Source organism: Gopherus evgoodei, chromosome 4, assembly GCF_007399415.2.
Source record: "Gopherus evgoodei ecotype Sinaloan lineage chromosome 4, rGopEvg1_v1.p, whole genome shotgun sequence".
Taxonomy (NCBI): domain Eukaryota; kingdom Metazoa; phylum Chordata; order Testudines; family Testudinidae; genus Gopherus; species Gopherus evgoodei.
This window is the reverse complement of record NC_044325.1, coordinates 22775097-22798288: the sequence shown is the minus strand read 5'-3', so window position 1 is coordinate 22798288 and position 23192 is coordinate 22775097. Positions and strand designations below refer to the sequence as shown.

General features: G+C 46.4%; 1 protein-coding gene across 4 annotated transcripts in view; it reads left to right on the top strand.

Moving 5' to 3' along the window:
* TNFAIP2 (TNF alpha induced protein 2) overlaps positions 1-23192 on the top strand; it is a 40760-nt gene that overhangs the window by 2137 nt on the left and 15431 nt on the right. The window contains exons 1-4 of one of the 4 annotated variants that reach the window (XM_030558689.1): positions 7757-7940; positions 12753-12858; positions 19021-19427; positions 21702-22341. In XM_030558689.1, the coding sequence (XP_030414549.1) occupies positions 19037-19427; positions 21702-22341 (1031 nt within the window). In that variant the 5' untranslated portion in view covers positions 7757-7940; positions 12753-12858; positions 19021-19036. Of the gene's footprint in view, positions 1-7176; positions 7200-7756; positions 7941-12752; positions 12859-19020; positions 19428-21701; positions 22342-23192 lie in introns of those variants that run through there. The other 3 variants (XM_030558691.1, XM_030558688.1, XM_030558687.1) reach the window with 3 other exon arrangements.

The following is a 23192-nucleotide window of genomic DNA, read 5'->3' as shown; positions in this document are numbered from 1 at the left end:
TCATCCATGCTCCTAGTGAGGAGCAGGGAGCCGAGAGCCCAGGAAGGCAGCTGAGTTCCCGGTAGAGAGATCTGCACACAGTGTCTGGTCAGCTGTCCTGTTCATGGCAGGGAGCAGGAAGCAGAGAAGCCCGGTGCAGCTATCTCATTCCTGGTGGGAACCAGGGAGCAGAGAGCCCCAGGGGGCAGTTGAGCTCTTCGTGGGGAAATCTGTGCCCAGACCCCAGTCAGCTGCCATGCTCCCAGTGGGTAGTGGGGATCCAAGGCCCTGGGTGGCATCCCTGCTGGGAGTGGGGAGCCAGGACCCCAAGGGGCTCCTCTTGGGGAGTGGGGAGTCCAGGCAGCAGCCTGAGTCGGGAGCCTGGTTAGCAGGCTGGCTTGGAGTGGAGACCGGGCAGCAGCCCAGCTGGGGAGCCAGGAGCCAGCTTTCTTGTCAATTTCTCCAGCAGAACGACAAGAAAGACAGCCAATAGATATAAGTAGCACAGTATCTACTGGGACACTGTGTTGCCCTAACTACACCAACATAAGCCCTATGCCTCTCGTGGAGGTGGAGTTATTATGTCAGTGAAGTAGCTCTTACACAGGCGGGAGCAAGGCTGTAGTGTAGACACTGACATAATTAGGTCGACATAAGCTTCTTGTGCAGTAATGGGAGGCGGGGCACAGGCACATTCCATTACTGGGGATGGGGGCTGACTGAAAAAGATGGAGCACCGCTGGATTAAAGGGAAAGAAACCCTGATTGCAAGTCAATATTTAGGTACTACGTTGCCGAAGAATACTGCTAGCTCTGTGCTCTGACTCATTTTGAATAAAATGCAAAGCAGTTTCAATAACTGGTTCCATCACCCCCACCTCTTAAAGAAAGAGATAACATTCCCTCATTCACCCATCTCACGAAGATCCCTTTGAGCTACCAGCTGCTTTCTTTCAGACACTTGACATTGCCGCTTCCTTTTGGCTCAAACTTCCCAGCCTCATCCTGCAGGCACTACCACTCCCTCCCGAAGAAGGTACCCCCTTTACACACAGGTACTACTGGCTGATCAGGTGTTTTCCCTCACAGTCTGGGTTCTATCAATCAGACTTACTGAAATTGAAAAACCCTCAGCTAACACTACACCCCATACATGCCTATATTTCTGGCCCAAAGACACAAAAATATGGCCACAAAGTCTCTTGGCACACCTATCTCAATAAATTCACCAGGGCCCTCCATATTCGGTTGCTCTTGGCTGCTCCCAGCCCACCCTAGCCAATATACTCCATTCTTTTCTCTTAGGATCTCTGAAGCAATGACCAGCTCAGCATCTACGAACAACGCGGGGCACACTAGATATTGGCCACGTGTCTCAATCAAAGTATCCAGCTCAGACACTCCCATCAACAGATTTTTTGGGGAGGTGGGGGAAATGGAGGTGTTTGGAAGGGGACACAATTGAGCTCTGCTGTGGTATGTAGTTGGGTGTAGGATTCCATTGTTAAATCTGATGATGGTGTCCAGAAAGTTGATGCTGATGGGGGAGTGTTCCAGAGAGGGTTTAATGGATGGGTGATGGTTGTTGAAGTTGTGGTAGGAATCTATGAGGGATTTTAAGTCATCTGTCCAGAGAATAAAAATATCACTAATGTATCTCCGGTATATCATTGGTTTTGTGATGCATTTGTTCAGAAATTCTTCTTCAAGGCATCTGTGGGGGGGCTCCCTGGACCCCATATATCCAGTCCGTCTGTTGTTTACCCTCTCTTCTCCTCTGGTTGGCAGCGCTTGCAGGAGCTCTGTCAGGGAAGCCACCCATATTCAGAGGGTAGGTCCTCCTGATCTCTTCCCCTTGCAAGAGGGGAGGATCTGGCTGGCACGAGGACCAGTCTCTCAGGCAGCCCTTAGAGATTCAACTCTATGGGCTCAGTCTCTCAGAGTCCATTGCCCCTTCACAGGGTTTACGTTCTACCCCTCTTCCTGGGACATATTGCTTTGTTGTCAGTCAGGGCAGATTCAGGAGCAGTGTGTCTCGCAGCTGTCTCCTCCTTGGCTGGACTATCTCTGTTACCAGCAGTCTCTGGGTGGAGCAGCCTTCTTCTTGTTCATCATCCCTTCCTGTGGTAAGTTTCCCTCTTTTAAGCTTCTCCCTCTTCAGGCTGAACAAACCTTGCAGGTGCATCTCGTTAGCATGGAACAGGCACAGAGGAGTCCATGGAACAGGCCCACAGGAGCCTTTCACAATGGCCCTTGAAGAGGATGGCATATTGGAGAACCATCCTAGTACACAGGGCTGTTCCCATGGTTTGGACAAAGTGTTTGTTGTTGAATGTAAAATTGTTATGGGGAGGATAAAATGGATGAGTTTGGCGATGTGTTTGGGGTGAATAGCTGAGGGTTGTCCATTGTCTTGTAAGTATTTGAGGCAGGCAGTGATGCCGTCAGTGTGATGGATGTTGGTGTATAAGGAGGTGACATCCATGGTGACAAGAACGGTATTCTGAGAGAGGTTGTTAATGTTGCAGGGTTTGTGGAGGAAGTCGGTTGTATCCTGGAGGAAGCTGGCCCTTTGTGTGGTGAGTGGTTTGAGGGTGGTTTCTATGAGTTCCGATATTCCTTCAGTGCCATGGCCATATATGATGGTTCTGCCTGGGTTCCCTTGTTTGTGTATCTTGGGAAGTGTGTAGAAGGTCCCTAGGATGGGTTCATGAAGTTTGTAGAATTTATCTTGGAGTTGTTAGGAGAAGGAATTGATGATATCCTTAAGTTCCTGGGTAAATTGTGGTGCAGGGTCTTCTTCGAGTTCTTGATAGTTGGTGGCATCAGAGAGTTGGTGGTTAGCCTTGTTAACAGAGTCATCACAGTTGAGGACTACAATGGTGCCCCCTTTGTCTGCTGCTTTAATCTCTATCTGGTGGCTAGATTTCAGGGACTGTATGGCTGTCCTCTGGGCAGTGAAGAGATTATGGTGGATGTGAGCTGACATTCAAAAGCTTGTAAGGAAACGGGTGTCTTGCTAAGTTTCTGTGAACTCACTAAGTGACCTAGTTACCTCTTCTGAGCAGAATAGAGCAACTGTTTGATTGTTTGGTCATATGGGCAAATTCCTGTGTGGGCTAAATTGATTCCAGACTTTTTTCTGTTTGTAACATATAAGATCAATCCATGTATCCAAAGGAAAAAGCCTACTGCATTAACTCAGCTTCCTATACCCTCTGTGGAAAAGCTGGTTTAGTATACTGTAGTTTTTCCAGTTCAACCTGCTTTGGGAACTATTCCATAGACTCAACTACAGGGCTGCACTTAGGTTGTTTTTACACAGTTAAACTCCTCTAGTTATTTAAGACTCAGAAAGTGAGTGTGTTTCCAAATCAGATTCTAAGATATCTGAAACAGGGACCATGGCTAGCTATGTGTTAGCACATGGTTTTAGTCTGTAATCAAAAAACAACCTGATTGTACATGTATTGGCATTCTAGAATTTGTTCATGAGCAGCTGGATTCATACAGGATTTAAATTAGCTCAGCTCTTGGAAAACCCCAGTGGGGAAATAAAGTTACCGATCACTAGTAATCCAGCTAATTAAACGTGCTTAACCAGAAATCTCAGACACATCCCAATGAATAAGTGTATTCAAATAAGAAAGCACTTATTCTTCTATAATTAGCTTGTTGACTTTGGAATGTCACAAGAGGAACTTCATAACAAACCTGATCATATCACACAGTAATTGTACCAGTTTCCTGCCTACACCACAATGGGTATAAAAAAGATGGTTGCTTATACATATAGCAAAGTTATCTTGCATTTCCCTTATTTTTGAAGGGGAAGTGATTATTCATTCTGTTGCACAAAATGCAAAAATCAGTCAATCATGTGGAATCTCCATCTCTGGAGATATTTAAGAGTAGGTTAGATAAATGTCTATTAGGGATGGTCTAGACAGTATTTGGTCCTGCCATGAGGGCAGGGGACTGGACTCGATGACCTCTCGAGGTCCCTTCCAGTCCTAGAGTCTATGAGTCTATGAGTCTATGCATGCATTCATTACAGGACATATCACACTTGTATGATCTTGGCCATTAGAATGTAGATATCAGGACTGGCTCTCGGTGTGCAGAAGTGATCAGTGAACCTTAAAGTTTGCTGTTCAGATTTGGGAAGGATCCAAAATGCTTATCCAAATCTTATAAAATGGTTTATCCTCTGAACCCTCTTGAGCTTGCAAAATGAGGCAGGAAATCTCATTGGAAGAAGTTCTCTTTCAGATTTCCAGAAACTCTCTCAGATAAATCCTCAGCTGGTGTAAATAGGTGCCACTCTGTTGAAATCAATTGAACTATATTGATTTTAGACCAGCTGAGGATCAGACTAACAGACAGATCCCCTAAACTAAGATAAGTTAGATCCTTTCATTCATTTGCTCATGAAACAATGAAGGGTACCACTGCATGTATGCCTATGCCTATTTGCACCAACTGAGGATCAGGCGCTCCCTCTCTTCAGTTCTTCTGCAGCATCTATCATTTTAGCATCTAGAACATTAGTTCTCAAACTTTTGTACTGGTGACCCCTTTCACACAGCAAGCCTCTGAGCGCAGCCCCCCTCCCTTATACATTAAAAACACTTTTTTATATATTTAACACCATTATAAATGCTAGAGGCAAAGCAGGGTTTGGGGTGCAGGCTGGCAGCTCACGACCTTCCCCTCATGTAATAACCTTGCAAACCCTGAGGGGTCCTGACCTCCAGTTTGAGAACCTCTGATCTAGAACCTTTGCTCTTGGCTCGGAACAGAAAAACTGTGGCAGTAGCTGTCCCGTCTCCTTATATTGTGATGCTGGCGAAGGAGATGAGAACTCTCTCTGAATACAACAAAGCTTTAAAAAAAGGTTCAACACAAGTTTGGGTCTGGAATGAGTCGAGAGGCTGCTTCACATTCTTGAGCCAGCGCTTTCAACCCCATTATCTGCCCTAGACCCACGTGGAGATCCACCTCTAATCTTGTACGTATGCCCCTGCATGCTGCTTGGAAAGCATTATCCAAGAGGTAGGCCCTTGGCACTGGAGAGTGGCAAGTGGCAAACTGGCAGAAATGGCATATTTGAGTGCTCACTCCACATCCAAGTTCATCAGTTGTAAGCAGCAGCCTCTCTGCAATTTAACTTTCAAAACGGCAGCCTTAGTGTCTGCACTGTAACATCCACGTCTGGCCCAGGTCAGCTGACATCGGCTTGTTGAACTCAGCCTGCAAAGCTATAAATTGCAATGTAGACGTTCAGACTCAGAGCCCAGGCTCTGAGACCTTGCAAGGCGGGTGGGTCTAGACCAGGGTTCAGCAACCTTTGGTTCACAGGCCATCAGGGAAAGCCCCTGGCGGGCCAGGACGGTTTGTTTACCTGCAGTGTCTGCAGGTTCAGCCGATCGCAGCTCCCATTGGCCATGGTTTGCCATTCCAGGCCAACGGGGGCTGCAGAAAGCGGCACGGGCTGAGGGATGTGCTGGCTGCTCCTTCCCACAGCCCCCATTGGCCAGGAACGGTGAACTGTGGCCAGTGGGAGCTGTGATCGGCCAAACCTATGGACGCAGCAGGTAAACAAACCATCCCGGCCCACTAGAAGATTTCCTTGATGGGCTGCGTGCCAAAGGTTGCTGAATCCTGATCTAGGCTCCAGCCTGGGCCAAAATATCTTGTATGGTCCCACTGCCCAAACCCTTGAGCCCAAGTCAGCTGATCTGAATCAGCCAACAGCTGTGCCATGGGTTTTTTATTGCAGCATAGACATACCCAAAATTGCATACAGGTGCAGCTGCCTAATGACATTCAAATGAGTGGAGCAGCTGGGCGGAGAACAGTGAATGGGAGACAGATAGTAGAAGGAGGAGAAAATACTCAGGCTTTTCTTCACTTCTTCCACAAACCTCCTGTGCTGTTTCCTCCCCAGGCGTGCCCACATGTCAGAACTGCCTGGCCTTTGCATCAGAGTTGGACTAAGCTTTTGGGGGCAGGGACACTATCATCATCTTACACATTCTGCAAAGCTCCAGATGCATCTCCAGTGCTATATGAATAACAAATCTGACTTGAACTGAGATACTATGCAGGGCACAGCACATTAACCCTTTCTGGTGGCCTGCCACGGTACTCAGACCAAAAGCAGTGCTGCCTGCCTCCCATCCCCTCACAGCTTCCTCTGAGCAAAGTGGGATGGAGGGAATGGGCACGGAACTGGCAACAATAACTGTCATAGCCCATTCCCCATCCCTCCATGTCTTGCTGCTTGCATGTAGAACAGGACAGACAGAGGTGTGAAACAGCAGGAGACCCCATCTGGCAGAGCCAGAGGATCAAGCAAGGCCAAAGGACAGAGCATTGGGTCTCCAGGTCTTCCCTACTTCAAAAAGTCCCCAACTGGGTTGGTGCTTAGAAAAGCAACAAATGTATCTTATTAATCCCCTTGAGCACCCATCTGCCTTTCCCTGCTTGTTGCTTCTATGGGGCTTAATATACCTTCAGCCACCTCTCAGCTGAAACTCCTTGAGTCCTAAAGTAACCTAAATTCCACACAAGGTACGTGCCCACCTATATCTGGAGGATAGGTCCATGAATGACTATTAGCTAAGATGATCAGGGATGCAACCCCATGTTCTAGGTATCCCTAGCTTCCGATTGCCAGAAACTGGAACTAGACAATAGGGGATGGATCTCTTGATAATTGCCCAGTTCTGTTCATTCCCTCTGAAGCATCTGGCATTGGCCGCTGTTGGGTGACAGGGTAGTGGGCTAGATGGATCATTGGTCTGACTCATTCTTATGTTCTTCTGTAAAAATTTGGTGCCACTTATTGAAGCTTATTTATCCCAACAATGCAGAATCCTGAGGCTGAGGCAGTGGAGAGTCATTTACACAGGAGCTGGGGATGACCCCAAATCATTGTTTCCTACATAGATGGGTTAGTTTTAGACTGGTGCAGCAGGGATTTTCATCCCAGGGAACATTTCTTATTTCTGAAACCTTTAATGTGATATTTTACATGGAACAGGATGAACAAAAAATGCCATTGAATATTTTGAAAATTTTCCACTGGCTACCTTGGTGGCAATGGCAGGCAGCTGGGGGCACCGGGAACCATTGACTCAGCAACTGTGAACCCTGGTGATTGAGCGGAATCAGCATTTCCCAAGAGAAAGCACAGAAGGGCATGAGACCAGCCTGTGAGTGTGGACCATGAATTTCCTTTTGCGGGGGAGCAGGTTCTTTTCTTTTAAGTTACTGTGTAAGTACTTGGGGAGGGAGCCATGGAGAAAGGGAGGCCAATGCTGGGAGGAGATGGACTCTTTCCGAAGGGATATAGCAGATCAAGGACATGCTCCTAGCGGGTACCTAGCAAGGCAGGGATGAAGGGGCCTGCCAACATGGGCTGGGCCATCTTCCACTGTGTCTTGAGTCGGAATGTACACCGAGCCATGACAGCCTTGTGCCTATGACATCACAATCAATTTCCCAGCCGGTCAATCAGAATTCCACTTTGGACAATCCGCGACTGTGACGTCACGGGGACTAATGCCCGATCAGTTTTGCCAGGTCCCCCCCTGGGTATTATGCTCCGGTGCCTGCCACTGAGGATGAGCGCTGTGGGCAGCCGTCGGAGCCCAGCCCTGCTCCTGCCATGGGGGCAGCAGCTGTGCTGTAGCCCCACCTCCTGGCCTCTGCTCCGCCAGCCCCCGCTCCCCTCCGCGGCGCGGGGGAATTCCGGGCTCCCCCTTCCCGCAGCCCCCTGTCGGGCCCAACCGCGGGCGGAGTTCCCCGGGGCCCGGTCCTCCCTCCGCCCCCCGTGGGCTGCTCGCTATATAGCCGCGGCACCGAGCTCCTCCAGCAGCAGCAGCGGAGCTGAGTCACCTGCGGCAGGAGCGCGGGCCAGAGCCACGCAAGCCAGTCTGGGACGGCAGGACAGAGTAAGTCACCCCAGCGCTCCTTGTGCTTTCCAGCTGACCTCCCCCCCCCCCCCACTAGTGGGGTCGGTGCCTTCTCTCCCCGTGCCCCACTCTCCTGCTCCCCCCTCGAGCCTGTCCCTGCTGAAGGGCTCGTGACAGGAGTAGGGAATCCACTGCAGGCAAACGCTAAACCCTGGATCTCCCTGGGACCTGCTAGATTTTATCCCGTTGAAATAAGACACCGGACCTAACTGCTCCCACTACATCACAAAACCCCAGCCCCCGCAGCATGAATCCTGGATCGGGTCCCTGGAGTCTGGTGGATCCGGTCAGATTTTGGCCCCAAGCTCCCAAATTTTAAAGCTTAAACTCCTGGGTCACTGAAAAATCATCAGCCCCCAGGATCCCACTGCAGCAGCACCACACAAACCCAGTTCTGTCTTCCTAGATCCATCCTATTTTTGGTATTCACTTCCTAAATTCCATGTGCTGGAGTACACCTGGAGCTGCTCCTCCAGCACCAAAAATTCCAGTGAAAAGTGCTGCATAAACAGGGATCCAACATGGGGCTCCAGATGGATTTTAGCAGTTTGGGTCCCAACTCCCAAATCATGCTAGGGAGAAAACAGTTCCTCCTACTTCACTGCAAAAATCCAGACTAGTCCTGCTCTGACGCATCCCAGCCCAATAACATTGGAAACACATCTGGTGCCTGGATTCTGCCAGATTTTAACCACAATGGGCAGTTACAGTATTGCTGCATACTGCTGGACATACAGCAACACTTTGAACCTACCCCCTGATGTTTTAGCCCCCTTTTGAAGGTGCAAAGGTAATTCCCATCCTGGAATCACTCTACTTGGAGAGCCCACCTCACCCTAGAACATCTCCTACCTTGTGGAATCTCACCATATACCTAGGAAGTGATCCCTTCATCCCCTGCAATGGCTATGAGGACGTTTAATTGGATGATGTTTTCAACTCCAGAGTGAACTATCTTCTTAACATTTGTATAGAGGCTTCTCCTGGGTGCTGTTGCAGAGAGGGCTGTTATTAAAGCATATGACTGAAAGTCACATCTGGTTCTGTTTCCAGTGTGCCTATGGAGAAATGGGGCACACATTTTATGGTCAGATGTTAAGAAATACTCATCACCCAGCAGCTCCTCTGGGATTCTCAATCAAGAGCTCAGCTCTTTTGAAAGTCTGGCCTCTTCATGTAATTGACCAATGGGGAGTTGAGCTCTTTTGAAAATCTGCCCCTTAATTTCAGTGCTTCACTTTCCTCATAGGTAAAACAGGGATAATAGCTGCTTCGCAGAGCTAAGTATTTCTACAACAGGTTGAGCCATCCTGGCAAGGAAGATGCTGTGTAAGTACAAAGTACTGTTAGAACTCTGTGTCCACAGTAGAAGTTGCCTGTATCCTTCTCCCATTCTCTTTGTTTGCATCTTTTAATAAGTTTAGACAATGTTTCTAACTACAGTACTGAAGGAATGTCATGCAGATACACTAAGGAAGCTGTGTGAGGAAAAATACAATGAATAATAATTTACCTTCTACACATGCACTGATATTTATTTATATATAGTAATGAGAGTTTTGGCAGGCACACAAAGTAAATTAATTACAGAAACCAGTTTTTAAACAGCTAGCCAGTTGTCTAATATCCTGGGGCCAGATTAAGCTCACCGATATAAATGTGCCACTCCCACTAATGTCCATGGATTTGTGTTCAGGTCTGAGAGCACAATTTGGCCCTTGGAAGACTGTATTGAAATGCAGTCCTAGATTCTCAAGATGCTAATTTCTCTGGCTGTGATAGCAAGAGAGGGAATTGTTTACATTTAAACCAACTTGAAACCTAGTTTCAAAGGGAAGTAGAAGAAATTTCAGCTACTACGCTTTCCTGTGTCCCCTAGTAGGTTTAATGATTTTTTTTTGGTAATTTTTCTCCCCAGTGCTTTTTGAAAAATCCTCATTAACGAGAGAAAGTGACTTAGATGCCTTAGTCACATAGGGGAAAATTTTTAAAAGCGCTTAAATTCTATTTTCAGAGGTGATTTAGGAGCCCAAATCATAGGGACTTGCTCTCCTAAGTGCCTGAGTCGCTTTTGAAAATAGGACTTTACCCACAAGCTCCAATTCTGCAGTGAGATGTGGATATGTGACAGCTGCTATTTTGACTGACACATCAGGAAATGACTTGGGGACTTTCAGAGCTAAAGATTCCTAATTGGAGCTGAACAGATAAGTGATTTTTGGCTTGGTTGTGGAACCAAAAAATCATGGGGGGAAAAAAAGATTAGGTTCATTTCATATCAAAACTGGATGTTTCAGTTTTGTTTCTAAGCAAACGGTCATTCCCAGATGTTGCTTCTGTTGAAACTATTTGCTGAGTTTGATCTGAATTTGCAAAGAGTATGGGGTTGCCACAAAACTGCATTTTTCATTTAATGTATTAGTTGCTGGAAAAAAAAAGTCACCCAGCTGTACTCACATCCTCTGTGGATCAGCAGATTTGGGGACCTGTAACACACTCTCCCGGGGTTACACAGAGGCAAACAGACTTCTGCCCTGCTATGGAGCCTCACTGAAAGTCGATAGGAATACTTGCATGCTAAAACTTGCACGTGTAAATGTTTGTGAGATCAGGACCTGTCTACACTGCAGCAGTCAGCAAGCCTCCCAGCACAGGTAGACAGATGCACGCTAGCAGGACTTAAGCTTGCATGCGATCTTAACTGAGTGGCTATTGCAGTTTAGGCAGCAGCATGGGCTCTCAAGCCCCTGGCTCTGAGTGTGGGTGGCGAGCGTGAGTCTGGCAGAAGCTCAACATGCACACTGCCATTTTGAGTGTGCTAGTGTAACCCACACACCTTCTGGGTGTGGTGTTCTGTCCCATCTAGTGGCACCAAGACCACTTAGAGAGAGAGTTAAATGAGTTTGCTCGACAGCTTTCACTAAGTGCCAAGCGGCTTTTAGTTCATGCGGTAGAGGCTCATGCCCTAAGGTCCAGAGGGCCCCAGTTCAATCCTGCCCACCGATGACCGGGGTCTGTCAGTGTTACACTAGCTCAAACCCCACTAGTGCCCATCTGTCTACTGAGAGGCTCACTTCCAGCTGCAGTGTAGACAATGACCTAAGTCATAGGGGGAACACACGCACCATATTTATTCCTGATCTCATAGGAAGTATTAATTTGGCCCAGCAGATCTACATACAAAGACGTCTTGAAACTGACTATACACAAAGTGCTGTCATACACACAAAAGGAAGCAGACAAATTGGATGGGATTTTCAAAAATGCTCTGCATTAGTTTGACTCTGCTCCCACTAGAATTCATGGCAAAACTGATTTCTGAGCTCAGCAGAGTCAGGCCAATGTTGAGTCTTTTTGAAAATCTACCCTTTGTTGCAACGGAACGGAAAGTTGACAGGCAGCTTTTCAAAAGAGCTCAGCACCCAACATGCTGAATTCTTCTGCAAGTGTCATGTGGCACTTGTATGTGAAACATGTCAGAGTTGTCTGCAGTGTTGTTGTAGACATGTTGGTCCCAGGACATGAGAGAGAGAAGATAAGAGGTAATCTTGTTGGGCCAATAAAAGATATTACCTTACCTACCTCGTCTCAGACACATTTCAGACAGAAGGATGCTAAGGCTGCTGATGTCTCTTTTAAAGCCCAGAATGTATTAATATGGATTTGATAAATATGGTAAGGTTAGAGGCACTGGGAAATTAATGCCCAGGCCAACCCACGAGAGAGGGCTTAATATAGTTAAACTAGTGCAACTTTCTCATGTAAACAAGACCCCCTAAGCTGGTTTGAAGGGAAACAGTTTTATACTCTTCTATAAACAATCTTATACTAGTAACTGCACCCACACTAGGGGACTGTAGTGATTTTAGTTACATTGGTCAATATTCAGTTTTTGCACCAGCCCTTGACATGAATTCATGGAAGTCATGACTGTAAAGGAAAATGTAGATATAACAGTACACTCTGAGTAACTTATCTTGGGTTTCTGACCTCTCTGTAGAATAGAGGTAAATAGAATTCCTTAAACTACAGAGAGGCCATAAATCTCATCAAGCCTGTATCATCAATAGGCTGGAAGTAAACAAGAAAATAAGACAAATTCCTGACAATACTTGCAGGCTTCAGTGGGGGGAAGAGGAGGAAATAAGAAGGGGAGAAAACCAGCAAAGATTCTTATAAGAGAACAAATCTAGTAGCCTTATTTTCCTGCTTACTAAGCCCAGCCCATTCTCTGGTTTGCCTAAATAAATGTGCTAAAATACCCATATGGCAGGAGACAGATTACAGGTCTGTCGCAACTTACACGCATTTAACATGCGTGATTTCAGCTTTACACTGTACGGCCGGAGTCCGAGGGGCGTGGCCTCAAGCAGAAGAGGCGTGGCCTCAAGATTTAAAGGTCCTGGGGCACCAGCTGTGGCTGGGAGTCCCAGGACCTTTAAATCACCCAGGGGGCTCCCAGCTGCAGAGGTGGCTGGTAGCCCCTGGGGCGAACAAAAGGGCCCTTTAAATGCCATCCCCAGCCCAGCTGCCAAAGCTGCGGTGGGATTTAAAGGGCACCTCCGGGCTCCCCACTGCGGCAGGAAGCCTGGTGGAGCCCTTTAAATCCCGCCCGCAGCTTTGGCAGCCAGGCCGGGGCCGGCATTTAAAGGGCTCCACCAGGGTTCCCTGCTACAGTCGAAGCCCAGAGGAGGCCTTTAAATGCCTCCCCGGCCCAGCCGCTGGAGCTGCGGGCAGGATTTCAAGGGTTTGGGGATGTAATTTTGATTATACATGGTTTTCACTTTACAGGCTAACCGCAGAACGGAACCCCTGCGTAAGATAAGACTTGCCTGTACTAATTCTCTGAAGATTCTGCGTTTTGTTTGAGTGTCTGGTTTTTGGCAAGATAAAAGTGGTAAGAGCCCTTTTCGTATGGTGTCCAGATCTTCAGAGTCTGTCATCCGAGATCTATTTCAAGCATTTCCCCTGCCCTCCGCACCACACCACACCTCTCCCACACCCCAAAACCTCAATGTTGCAACTTTTCAGGAGCTGGGAATTCTGAGGAACACAAAGCTATTTGCACAATCCAGAGAATCCAACCACTAACATCGGTCAATAGCAATATTGATCCTAACCTTGTTGCTACTTAATATGGAATGGCAGAGGGCTCCATGTATGCTCCCGACTGTGATTCTGGCTCTGATGGACCAAGTCAGAAATAATTGTGCCCATAGATTGTTCTACACATCACTGGGGCACCTTTTGAAATGGTGCCCCTTGGAGCTCTCTCTTACTAATGAAGTGGATTCTATCTAGATTGCATGCTTCTAAGGGAAGTGGCATCAATTGCTGATTCCTTGGCTGGGAGAGGAGTTTGCTCCATTTCTGGGAAATGATTCAGTACTGCAGAAGTTCTGCAGTTCACTGGCTTTAGCCAGGAGGAGCTTTAATAATATCAAATGCTACCTAACTGTTATACAGTGCTTTTCAGCGGTGGACCTCCAACTGTTTCACTAAAGAGGGAAACTGAGATACAGGGAGGAGAACTGACTTTCCCCAAGTTCCCAGCAAACCAGTGGCAGAGCCCGGAACAGAAGCCAAGTCTCCTGATGCCTAGTCTAGTGATATAGCCATTAATTTACCCAGCTTCCCTTTGAGTAAGTGAAGTCAGGTGCTGTGGTTACTGAGCAGGGAAAACCAAACTACAGCGGAGACGCAGGTGAAGAGTTCAGAGGCTCTCAGCTTGTCTGTTTAGCCTGAGGTAGGGGAGAGTGGAGTCGCCTGCATTCCAAGTTAGCACAGGCGGCTGAGATACCCTGGGGATTCCGGCAGCTTAAATGAATGCAAAACCACTAAGAGCTTTGCATTTAGATAACTACTGGGACTAATGAAAGAGTGAAATTGACTGTGGGCTTGTCTACATCAGAAAGTTGCAGCGCTGGTGAGGGAGTTACAGCGCTGCAACTTTGAAGGTGTACACATCTGCAGGGCATCACCAGCGCTGCAACTCCCTGTTTGCAGCGCTGGCCGTACTCCCGTTTTGTCTCGGGTGTAGAGGATCCAGCGCTGGTGATCCAGCGCTGGTAATCCAATGTAAACACTTACCAGCGCTTTTCTTGACCTCCGTGGAAGGAGGAAGCCTCTGGTAATCAAGCTGGTCTCCTTCCCCAGCTTGCTCTCGCGTTCCCGGAACCCCGAGCAAGCAGGTCTCCTTCCCTGCGGTTTGCAGGGGGTTCGGGAACGCGAGAGCAAACCGCGGCAAAGCTGGTCTCCTTTCCCGGTTTGCTCTCTCGTTCCCGGAACCCCGAGCAAGCAGGTCTCCTTCCCTGCGGTTTGCAGGGGGGTTCGGGAACGCGAGAGCAAACCGCGGCGAAGCTGGTCTCCTTTCCCGGTTTGCTCTCTCGTTCCCGGAACCCCGAGCAAGCAGGTCTCCTTCCCTGCGGTTTGCAGGGGGGTTCGGGGAACGCGAGAGCAAACCGCGGCGAAGCTGGTCTCCTTTCCCGGTTTGCTCTCGCGTTCCCCGAACCCCGAGCAAGCTGGTCTCCTTCCCTGCGGTTTGCAGGGGGGTTCGGGGAACGCGAGAGCAAACCGCGGCGAAGCTGGTCTCCTTTCCCGGTTTGCTCTCGCGTTCCCCGAACCCCCCTTGAAGCCGCCCAACAGCGCTGCAGTGTGGCCACATCTAACACCACTTGCAGCGCTGGTTGCTGTAAGTGTGGCCACTCTGCAGCGCTGGCCCTATACAGCTGTACTAATACAGCTGTAACAACCAGCGCTGCAAAATTTTAGATGTAGACATGGCCTGTGCCCCCTAGCACTAAGCAGTATTTACAGGTTTAGGTTTCAGAGTAGCAGCCGTGTTAGTCTGTATCCACAAAAAGAACAGGAGTACTTGTGGCACCTTAGGCTACGTCTTCACTACCCGCCGTATCGGCGGGTAGCAATCGATTGCTCGGGGATCGATATATCGCATCTCATCTATATATCGATCCCCGAACGTGCTTATATCGATTCCGGAACTCCACCAACCCGAACGGAGTTGCGGAGTCGACAGGGGGAGCCATGGACATCGATCCCGCACCGTGGGGACGGTGAGTAATTCGATCTTAGATACTTTGACTTCAGCTACGTTATTCACGTAGCTGAAGTTGCATATCTGAGATCGATTTTCCCCCATAGTGCAGACCAGCCCTTAGAGACTAACAAATTTATTTGAGCATAAGCTTTCGTGGGCTACAGCCCACTTCTTCAGATGCATGGAATGGAATATATATTGAGTAGACATATATACACCTAAAGAGAGCATGAAAAGGTAGGAGTTGTCTTACCAACTCTGAGAGGCCAATTAAGTAAGGAAAAAAAACCTTTTTGAAGTGATAATCAAGATAGCCCAGTACAGACAGTTTGATAAGAAGTGTGAGAATACTTACAAGGGGAGATAGATTCAATGTTTGTAATGGCTCAGCCATTCCCAGTCCCTATTCAAACCTAAGGTGATTGTATCTAGTTTGCATAGCAGGTTTAGGGTAAACCTAGTTCTTGATATTTAATTACTTTTGCAATAATCATTTAGCCTTTTACAATCTTTACAGAATAAACCATATAAATACAGAGATTGTCACCCACTGCTGAAATGCAGCCCTCTGGGATAGAAGGCTGGAGCCTTTCCGTTGTTTTAGTTTTTAACTTGGGCTTGTGCCCTTTCATGTTTTGTCGATTTGGGTTTTTAATTTTTGCTTTTTTTAACCTTAGAAATATCAGGAACATCAAGTCTAGTCTCTCTGGAGGACTTGCTGAATGACCTGACAATAAACATGTTAGACCAAGCCCTTTAATTGAAGGAGTGGAGATGTGCTAAATGTTTTCACAAGCCCATCCTTTATCCAAAATGCTGATTTGTCATTGACGTTAAATATGTTATACAAACAAAGCTTTAGTCCTTCTGACTACAATCCCCTCTCACATTCCCCTCTCTAGCCTTATAGTGTCATTTTGCTAGTTCTCCAGTCCTCAGAGTTTTCTGAGGCAGACGAGCAAGGTTTATTGTTGTCAAAACAGGTACAATTCTCTTCAAAACCTACCTTTCAAGTCTTCATCAAAACAATAAAAGCATAAGCCCAATTTTTTAATTTGCATGTCACCTTCGAGGACAGCAAATGGAGAAATGTCTTTATCCATTTAGAACAAGAGGACAGCTTGCTTGGAGTGCCAGATGGGAGTGAGGATACTTCTAACTAATTCTGCAGTTGAACAAACAGAAAAATGTGTGAGGGTGTGTGTATTTTTTCCTGATCTCATAGGAGGTATTAATTTGGCCCAGCAGATCTTTAAGTCTTTGTTCTGGAAAACAGAGATTAGGACAATAGCCTTGTGATATATAACCACTGGGCATCTGTCTAGATCCTCTATTACAATGGCATCCTTTGAAATAAATGACAAATAAAGGGGGAAGATGTTTTACATCATAAGAACCATAAAACTGGAGTTGATGTACCTTATTGAGTCTAGCTATAGTGAATTGCAATGGCTAATTACCCAAACAAAAAAAATCCCCACATTTCTTTTGTAAGATTCCAGAAGGGGAAATTGTATCCCTAGTTTAAAGTCATAATTAGTATTATGTTAGCAATTATGACAACATCCTTAAGAGCCTGAGCATCAGACCTCCCATTTTCTCTTCCTGTGTGAGTGATGCCACAGCTGCCGTGAAGACTGGTTTGAAAGGACTCCCGTTCAAGCCCTGTGTTTCTGGCCATTGTGATGACATTCCTGCTGGCAGAAGAGTCAGCACATCTACCCCTAGGATTTCCCAGAGTCATCCCTTATTCCTATTCATTTGGAATGCTACTCACCAGGTTTTAACTTTTAGCAAACCTTTGTGATCACTTGCAAATGAACGAACCTGTTAAATGAGGTGTGTGCCTGGTAATTTTTCGTAAGCCAGTTATCTTGGGTTGATTTCTGCGTGTGTAGACTGGCAGTGGCACTGAATATAGCCAACAGGTTTTTTTAATTAATAAAATGATCATGTTTCTCGCATTCTCTAAAAGCAGCCTGCATTATTTCTTCCAAATCCTGAATCTCACCCCATAGGTCAAAGCGGGGAAGGAATACTCCTGTGTAAAACTGAATGATTCCCTTTCCCAAGTGCCTGTGAGTCATAAGTTTGTGTCATACTGTCAGCTTGACCTTCTAGAGTAGTTGTTTTTGGATGATGCCAACGTCAGTAATCGGACTCAAAACAAAGAGCCATAGTCTTCCAATTGATGTCCCTACACGTCAGCGCTTGTATCAATGGAAGCTGCATATAGGGGAGTGATCACGCATATATCCTAGTACGTGGCCCTAAATCTTACAGTATAAACTGAAGAAGAGCATTTGGAGGGCTTGATATTATAAGTTCATTTGTTAGGGGTGTGGTCATAGCCAAAGTCTTCCCCCACTTCTAACCATGCAGCTGCCCACTGTTCTGATGCTACAGTTTCATAGCAGATGCTAAAGGATGGCCAATCTGCATATAGCAATGCATTAGATGTGACCTGCATGAGAGCCAAAGAGTGTTGTTGGCAGCAAGGGCTAGAAACTTAGCATGGGGCGGGGGGTTGGGGGTTTTTTTGTTTTGTTTTATTATTATTTGTATTACAGAAGGGTCTAGGAGCCCCAGTCAGGGACAAGGACCCTATTGTGCTAGGTGCTGTACAAAGAGCTGATGGCTTTGGTCCCTCATTCACCAGAGAATGCTTCCTGCTCACTGGTAGGGAGTGAATTTTTTAAGTACTGGATATTTTACAGTACCAGACATTTGCAGTGCTGATCCCAGTATCACTGGAAATTCCTATATGATTAGGAATCTGCCTGTCTCAAGAAACAGCCCCCCCCCCACCCTTCCCTGCCATAGGAGGATGCTCTCACTGTAGAAACTTCGAGCTGAATTTGCTTCCCATGCTATTTCAAGCTAGTGCCTGGAGGCCAGCATTTGTGCTATGTAAGACCCATTTCTTCTGAGGGGGTGGGATCTAGAGATTTGGTTTATTTGTGTGGGAATTCGACAGCAGATGAGCTGTATCTTTTTAGATACTGTAGCTGCACCAAGAGGCTTTCTGGAATGGAGGGTCTTACATTCCAGAATACATTGAAAAAGGACCAAAATAGTCTACAGTGCATCAGTCATTTGCAAAGATGTATCCTGCTTTGTTTGGACAGCCTGGAGTACAAAAGGACCCTGACTCAGACTGGGGTCTTTGGTGTTTCAGTGAGACTAGTAATAAATATTATGCTAATGCAGGAGGATTCACTCCCTGCAGACATTAATATTACTTGATAAGATTTTTTTTCCCAGTACGTGCCTGATTCTCCTAAACATTATAAATGGGATTTTCAAAAAGCTTTCAACATTGGCTGAAGTGAGAGAGTTTTACTAGTGACTTCCCTGGGAGCATAGTTAACCCATCCCAGACTTTCCCCAACAAATGCATTTGCACACCCAGCTTGTCTGAGTTTTATGATTGTGCTTACAAATCCGGTAACTGCATGTGCAAACTGCCAGTGGCAACTGCCGTGTACCATCAAGTGCAGATGTGTATGCATTTCTGTGCTCATAGAGATTAGAAGCAGGCCCAGACTAGGTGCAGGACTGGGCCCCAGGTGTGCCTATATTACAGACTGTGTATATTAACCTCACAGAGTTCCTTGTTTCCACCACACTCTGGTGGAAAGACATGTACTTATGTATTTATACAGACTCCTGAAGATTTCCAGTAAAGACAGTTCTGAATCATCACTTTCAGGTTCCACAGGAATACATCCACCCACCTCAGTGTTATTAATGTCAACAAAGGTGTTGTCTTGGGGCCCTGTCTAATGTTCTGCAGATCGCCTGCTTCAAATGCTCCTCCTGACTGACACACTCGTGGGCCGTGTGCTATAACTTGCTCAGTGCAGCCCACACATGTTTAACAGCAGATTACTGTAGCAATTTTCATTTACAGGAATAGGCCTTCAACTTTGTGCCACTGGCGTGTTGTTTTGTTTTAATGCAAGCATTTGGGCCTGACAACTCCTTTACTCTAATTTACAGGCTTGAAAAAAAGAAAATGATAAAAATGATGCCCTTTTTCAACAGTCCTTTTGGGATGGGTAAGATTTCTAAGGACTGCATCACTGGAGTAAAGCCGTCTGGAAAACCTTCTACATCATCAGAATCCGAGCCAGATAGTGTGTCTATAGAATCAGCTGTGGAAGAGACCGAGCCAAAAGATCAGGTGAAAACTGAAAGCCGAGGACAAGATTCTGCTCTCGGAGACTCAAATGCACCTTCCACTCCAGCCAATGGGAGCTGTCCTCCTTCATCCAAGTGCAGAGAGAGTCCCAAAAAGAAAGGAATAAAGGGAAAACTAAAAGATGCCTTTAATTTTCGGGGTGGTCAGAAGATAGTGAATCAAACAGAAAAGGATGGAGCAGTGACAGACAAGAAGCCACTGACAGGTACAGTATGCGCCAGTTCTATCTATCTACATTTATGGCCACCCCACAAACATTAGTGTATTTTATCCCCACAGTGCCCCTCGGGGGTGGGTAAGTATTATCCTCATTTTACAGGTGAGGAATGGAGGCATAGGGCAGATTAAGTGACTTCCACTAGATTTCCTGTGAAGTCTGTGGCTGAGGCAGGAATTGGACCAAGGTCTCCCAAGTCTACTAGACTATCCCTTCCTCCTTCTAAGCAATTAGTGTTGTGTAGTCTGTCTAATGTAAATGTCCAACCCTGATACAGATAACAAACAGGCTTGGCAAAATGTGTGCGTGTCTGACCACTAGGATATATGTCTGGAGGCCAAGCAAGTTTGCTGGCCATTCCATCATCCATGCAGCCACTAGGCTAGCTGGAAACCACCTGTTGTCAGTTGTTCCTGGAAACCACAGCATCCGCAAAGCCAGGCCTCTGTAATGAATTATGTAGATTTGGACAATGATAATTGACCTTTACTGGGAGGGGTATTCTAACATAGCAGCCCCTCCGGTCCAGAGGATAGTGCCTGAAGGAGGATTGGACACTTTAATGCTTACCTACTAGCACCAAGTATTTGTATTCCGGCCAACCTCTCAGGGTTTGTCTATATGAGCAGTTAGTCTGTGGCAAGCTGAGGTGTAAATTTACCCCACACTAGCCTGCCATGCACAAAGTGTCTGTCTGTGTGGACCTTGCTAGTGTGCGCTATAAATTCCTTAATGCGCATACATTTTGACTTACCCTGCTTTGAAACGAGTGTTGATTAAAGCACATCCTGGAATTTTTAGTGTGCGGCAGCAGGCCTCATACGGACACGTAGCATGTGGCAGGCTAGTGCAGGAGAGATTTATACCTCAGCTTGCTGCATGCTCACTGGTTCTTGTAGAAAGGAGTACTTGTGACACCTTAGAGACTAACAAATTTATCTGAGCATAAGCTTTCTGGGGCTACAGCCTACCTCATCGGATGCATGCAGTGGAAAATACAGTCGGAAGATGATATATAATACACACCATTTCTAGCAGAGGAGAGAAACTTTTTGTAGTGGTAATCAAAATGGTCCATTTGCAGCAGGGGTGTGTGTGTATTATATATCATCTTCCTACTGTATTTTCCACTGCATGCATCCGATGAAGTAGGCTGTAGCCCAAGAAAGCTTATGCTCAGATAAATGTTAGTTTGTAAGGTGCCACAAGTACTCCTGTTCTTTTTGTGGATACAGACTAACACAGCTGCTACTCTGAAGCCTGTTTTTGTAGACAAGCCCTCAGGCATAGCATAGGATAACAAATCAGTTTTCCCTGAGGTTTTTTGTTCTGGTGCCCAGCTCTTGGTACAACAGCAAGTACCAAGGGCTGGACAATAGATTCTGGATTCTGAGTACTTGCCAACTGTTTCTGTCATTCTGTTCCACAATCCTAGCAGAAATCTAAATTCAGGAACAACAATATTGGGACTTCATGTGCCAGGTTTTTCAGTTACTGTTGTAGTCTGTTTGCTTATGCTCATTCTTCAATGTCTTAGCATGCCCGTGATTCATGTGTCGAATTCCCAGTGATGTCATTGGGCGTGACATGACTGGAATGAGCAGATTGCCTTCACTGTTGGTCAGTGGCACTATTAATGGCCTTTGAATGATTTGTAGTCTTTCTGGTGACTTAAGGTTTTGACATCTGTTCCCTCCAGTGTGATCTTTGAGGAGCAAGCGGACATGGGTGAGAGTTGAGAATGTATCATCTCATTTCCACTCTTTCCCGTCGCTTACACTAAAGAGCACAACTGGCTGAGCTTTTGGTGTGTCTGTGTGTACTTTCCCATGATCTTCACTGTTCCTGCTATAAAGATGCAGGTACCACTCAGCTTAGTAGCCTGGATCTTTTTAACTGCTAGATGGATGGCAGAGGGTAAAAACAGATATAGATATCCCACTCGAGTTTTGAAGCTATCTATCTATAAGCCCTGAGTAGAACCTCTAGTATTTTAGCATAAAATAGTTGGCAGCACATCCAACCCCTGGATTGGTAATACCTTGGCACAGCCTGAGTCACAGTCATCTCTAGTGAGAGAGATGGCAGGAATATTCAGAGATCGCTAAAAGTCACCTGAATGACACTTTTCCGTCAAGTCTAAGAATCTGCATTAAAAGGGCTATATAACTGAATGCGCTGTAGTATCGTGGGCCATTTTTGTTGAGATGGGAGCCTTGGTCGTAAAGCAGTTGGGTACAAAAATTGTTGTTCTTTTGACAGTTGAACAAATCAGAGAGCACCTTGAAAGTGACCGATTCTTCGATGCCACTCAACAGCTGATTGCTCTGGAGTGGGCCCTTTACAACAACTTAGGTGGCAAGAGTGAAGAGGAATTGCTAAGGGAGCAAAGCACAGTGGAATCACTCTATGAACTACTGAAGAGTAAAGTCTTCAGCATCATAAAGAATTCGATAATCCTAGCGCCATCTAATCCAAAATTACTTCGGCATGCCGTGTACACAATAGAAGAGCAGGAGGTGGAGGATGAGAGATACAAGTCAGAAAAGCCACCTGACAAGGTCGTGAGTTACAGACCCAGAAAATGGAAGGAGGTTTGGATGGACACAGTGAAGCAGTCTGTAGCTGAGCGTATGAAAGACATCCAGCTCACTAGCTCTGCTGAGAACCTGTCTACAACTGCTTTTTGCTTTCTGCACATGGGAAGGACAATGAAAGAGGATATGATAACAGTGGTGGAATGCATTAAACAACATTACCACGCACAGTTTAACGTATGCAGCACATATGCAGAATGTTACCATAGCTATTTCTCTTCTCAGCTGCAGCTGATTGCTGAGTTTGAACTGGGAGATAAGGACCTATATCTCCTCCTCACTTGGGTGCAGAACTTTTATCCAAAGTAAGTGGTGATTATATCTGTGTGTTTCTGACTAGAGTTGACTGATCTGCATTCATATATTCCCATGCCATACATGCATGGGGTCTATCATCACTTAGTCTGTTATCTTTGGTTTTGCCAGTGCCAGATTTTGGATAGTAGATTCCAGAAATGATCAGTAAAGGTGATTTCTCTCTCTGAACATTTAGAGATGGTGTCTGAGCAAAGTGTATCTAATAAGAGAACACTTAGTCTTGATCTACATTTGGAAGTTATGTCAACGTAGCTGAATCTGACAGGGGTGTGAAAAAATCACACTCCTCACCAACATAGCTATGCTGACAAAATCCCTGTGTCTAGGCTGGCTCCAGGCACCAGCTAAGGTAGCAGGTGCTTGGGGTGGCACTCTGTCCGCTATTGGGGCGGCCACCGAAGAGGAAGGGAGGGAGTGAAGGATCTGCTGCCGAAGAGTAGAGCGGTGCAATTGAGTTGCTGCTGAAGTGCTGCCAATTGGCTTTTTTTTTTTTTCTCCCGCCGCTTGGAGTGGCAGAAAACCTGGAGTCGGCCTTGCATTGTGTAGATTGAGCTATGTTGACAGAAGACGGCTTCTGTCAAGGCAGCTAACATTGTTCAGAGAGGTGGTATTCCTATACCAACAGAAAAAGGCCTTTAGTCGGTGTAGGCTGGCTGTACACGAGAGGGCTGTGCTGACACAAGCCACATGGTGTGGACATAGCCATAGTAAAGGGGATATTTATGGCAAAAATCCTTCCTTTGCTGTAAACAGGCACACTGGGAAGTGGGTATGTGTTTGCAACCCATCTGAAAGTGTAGGAGCCATCTTGCCCAGTGCAGGATGGGCAACAGCAGCT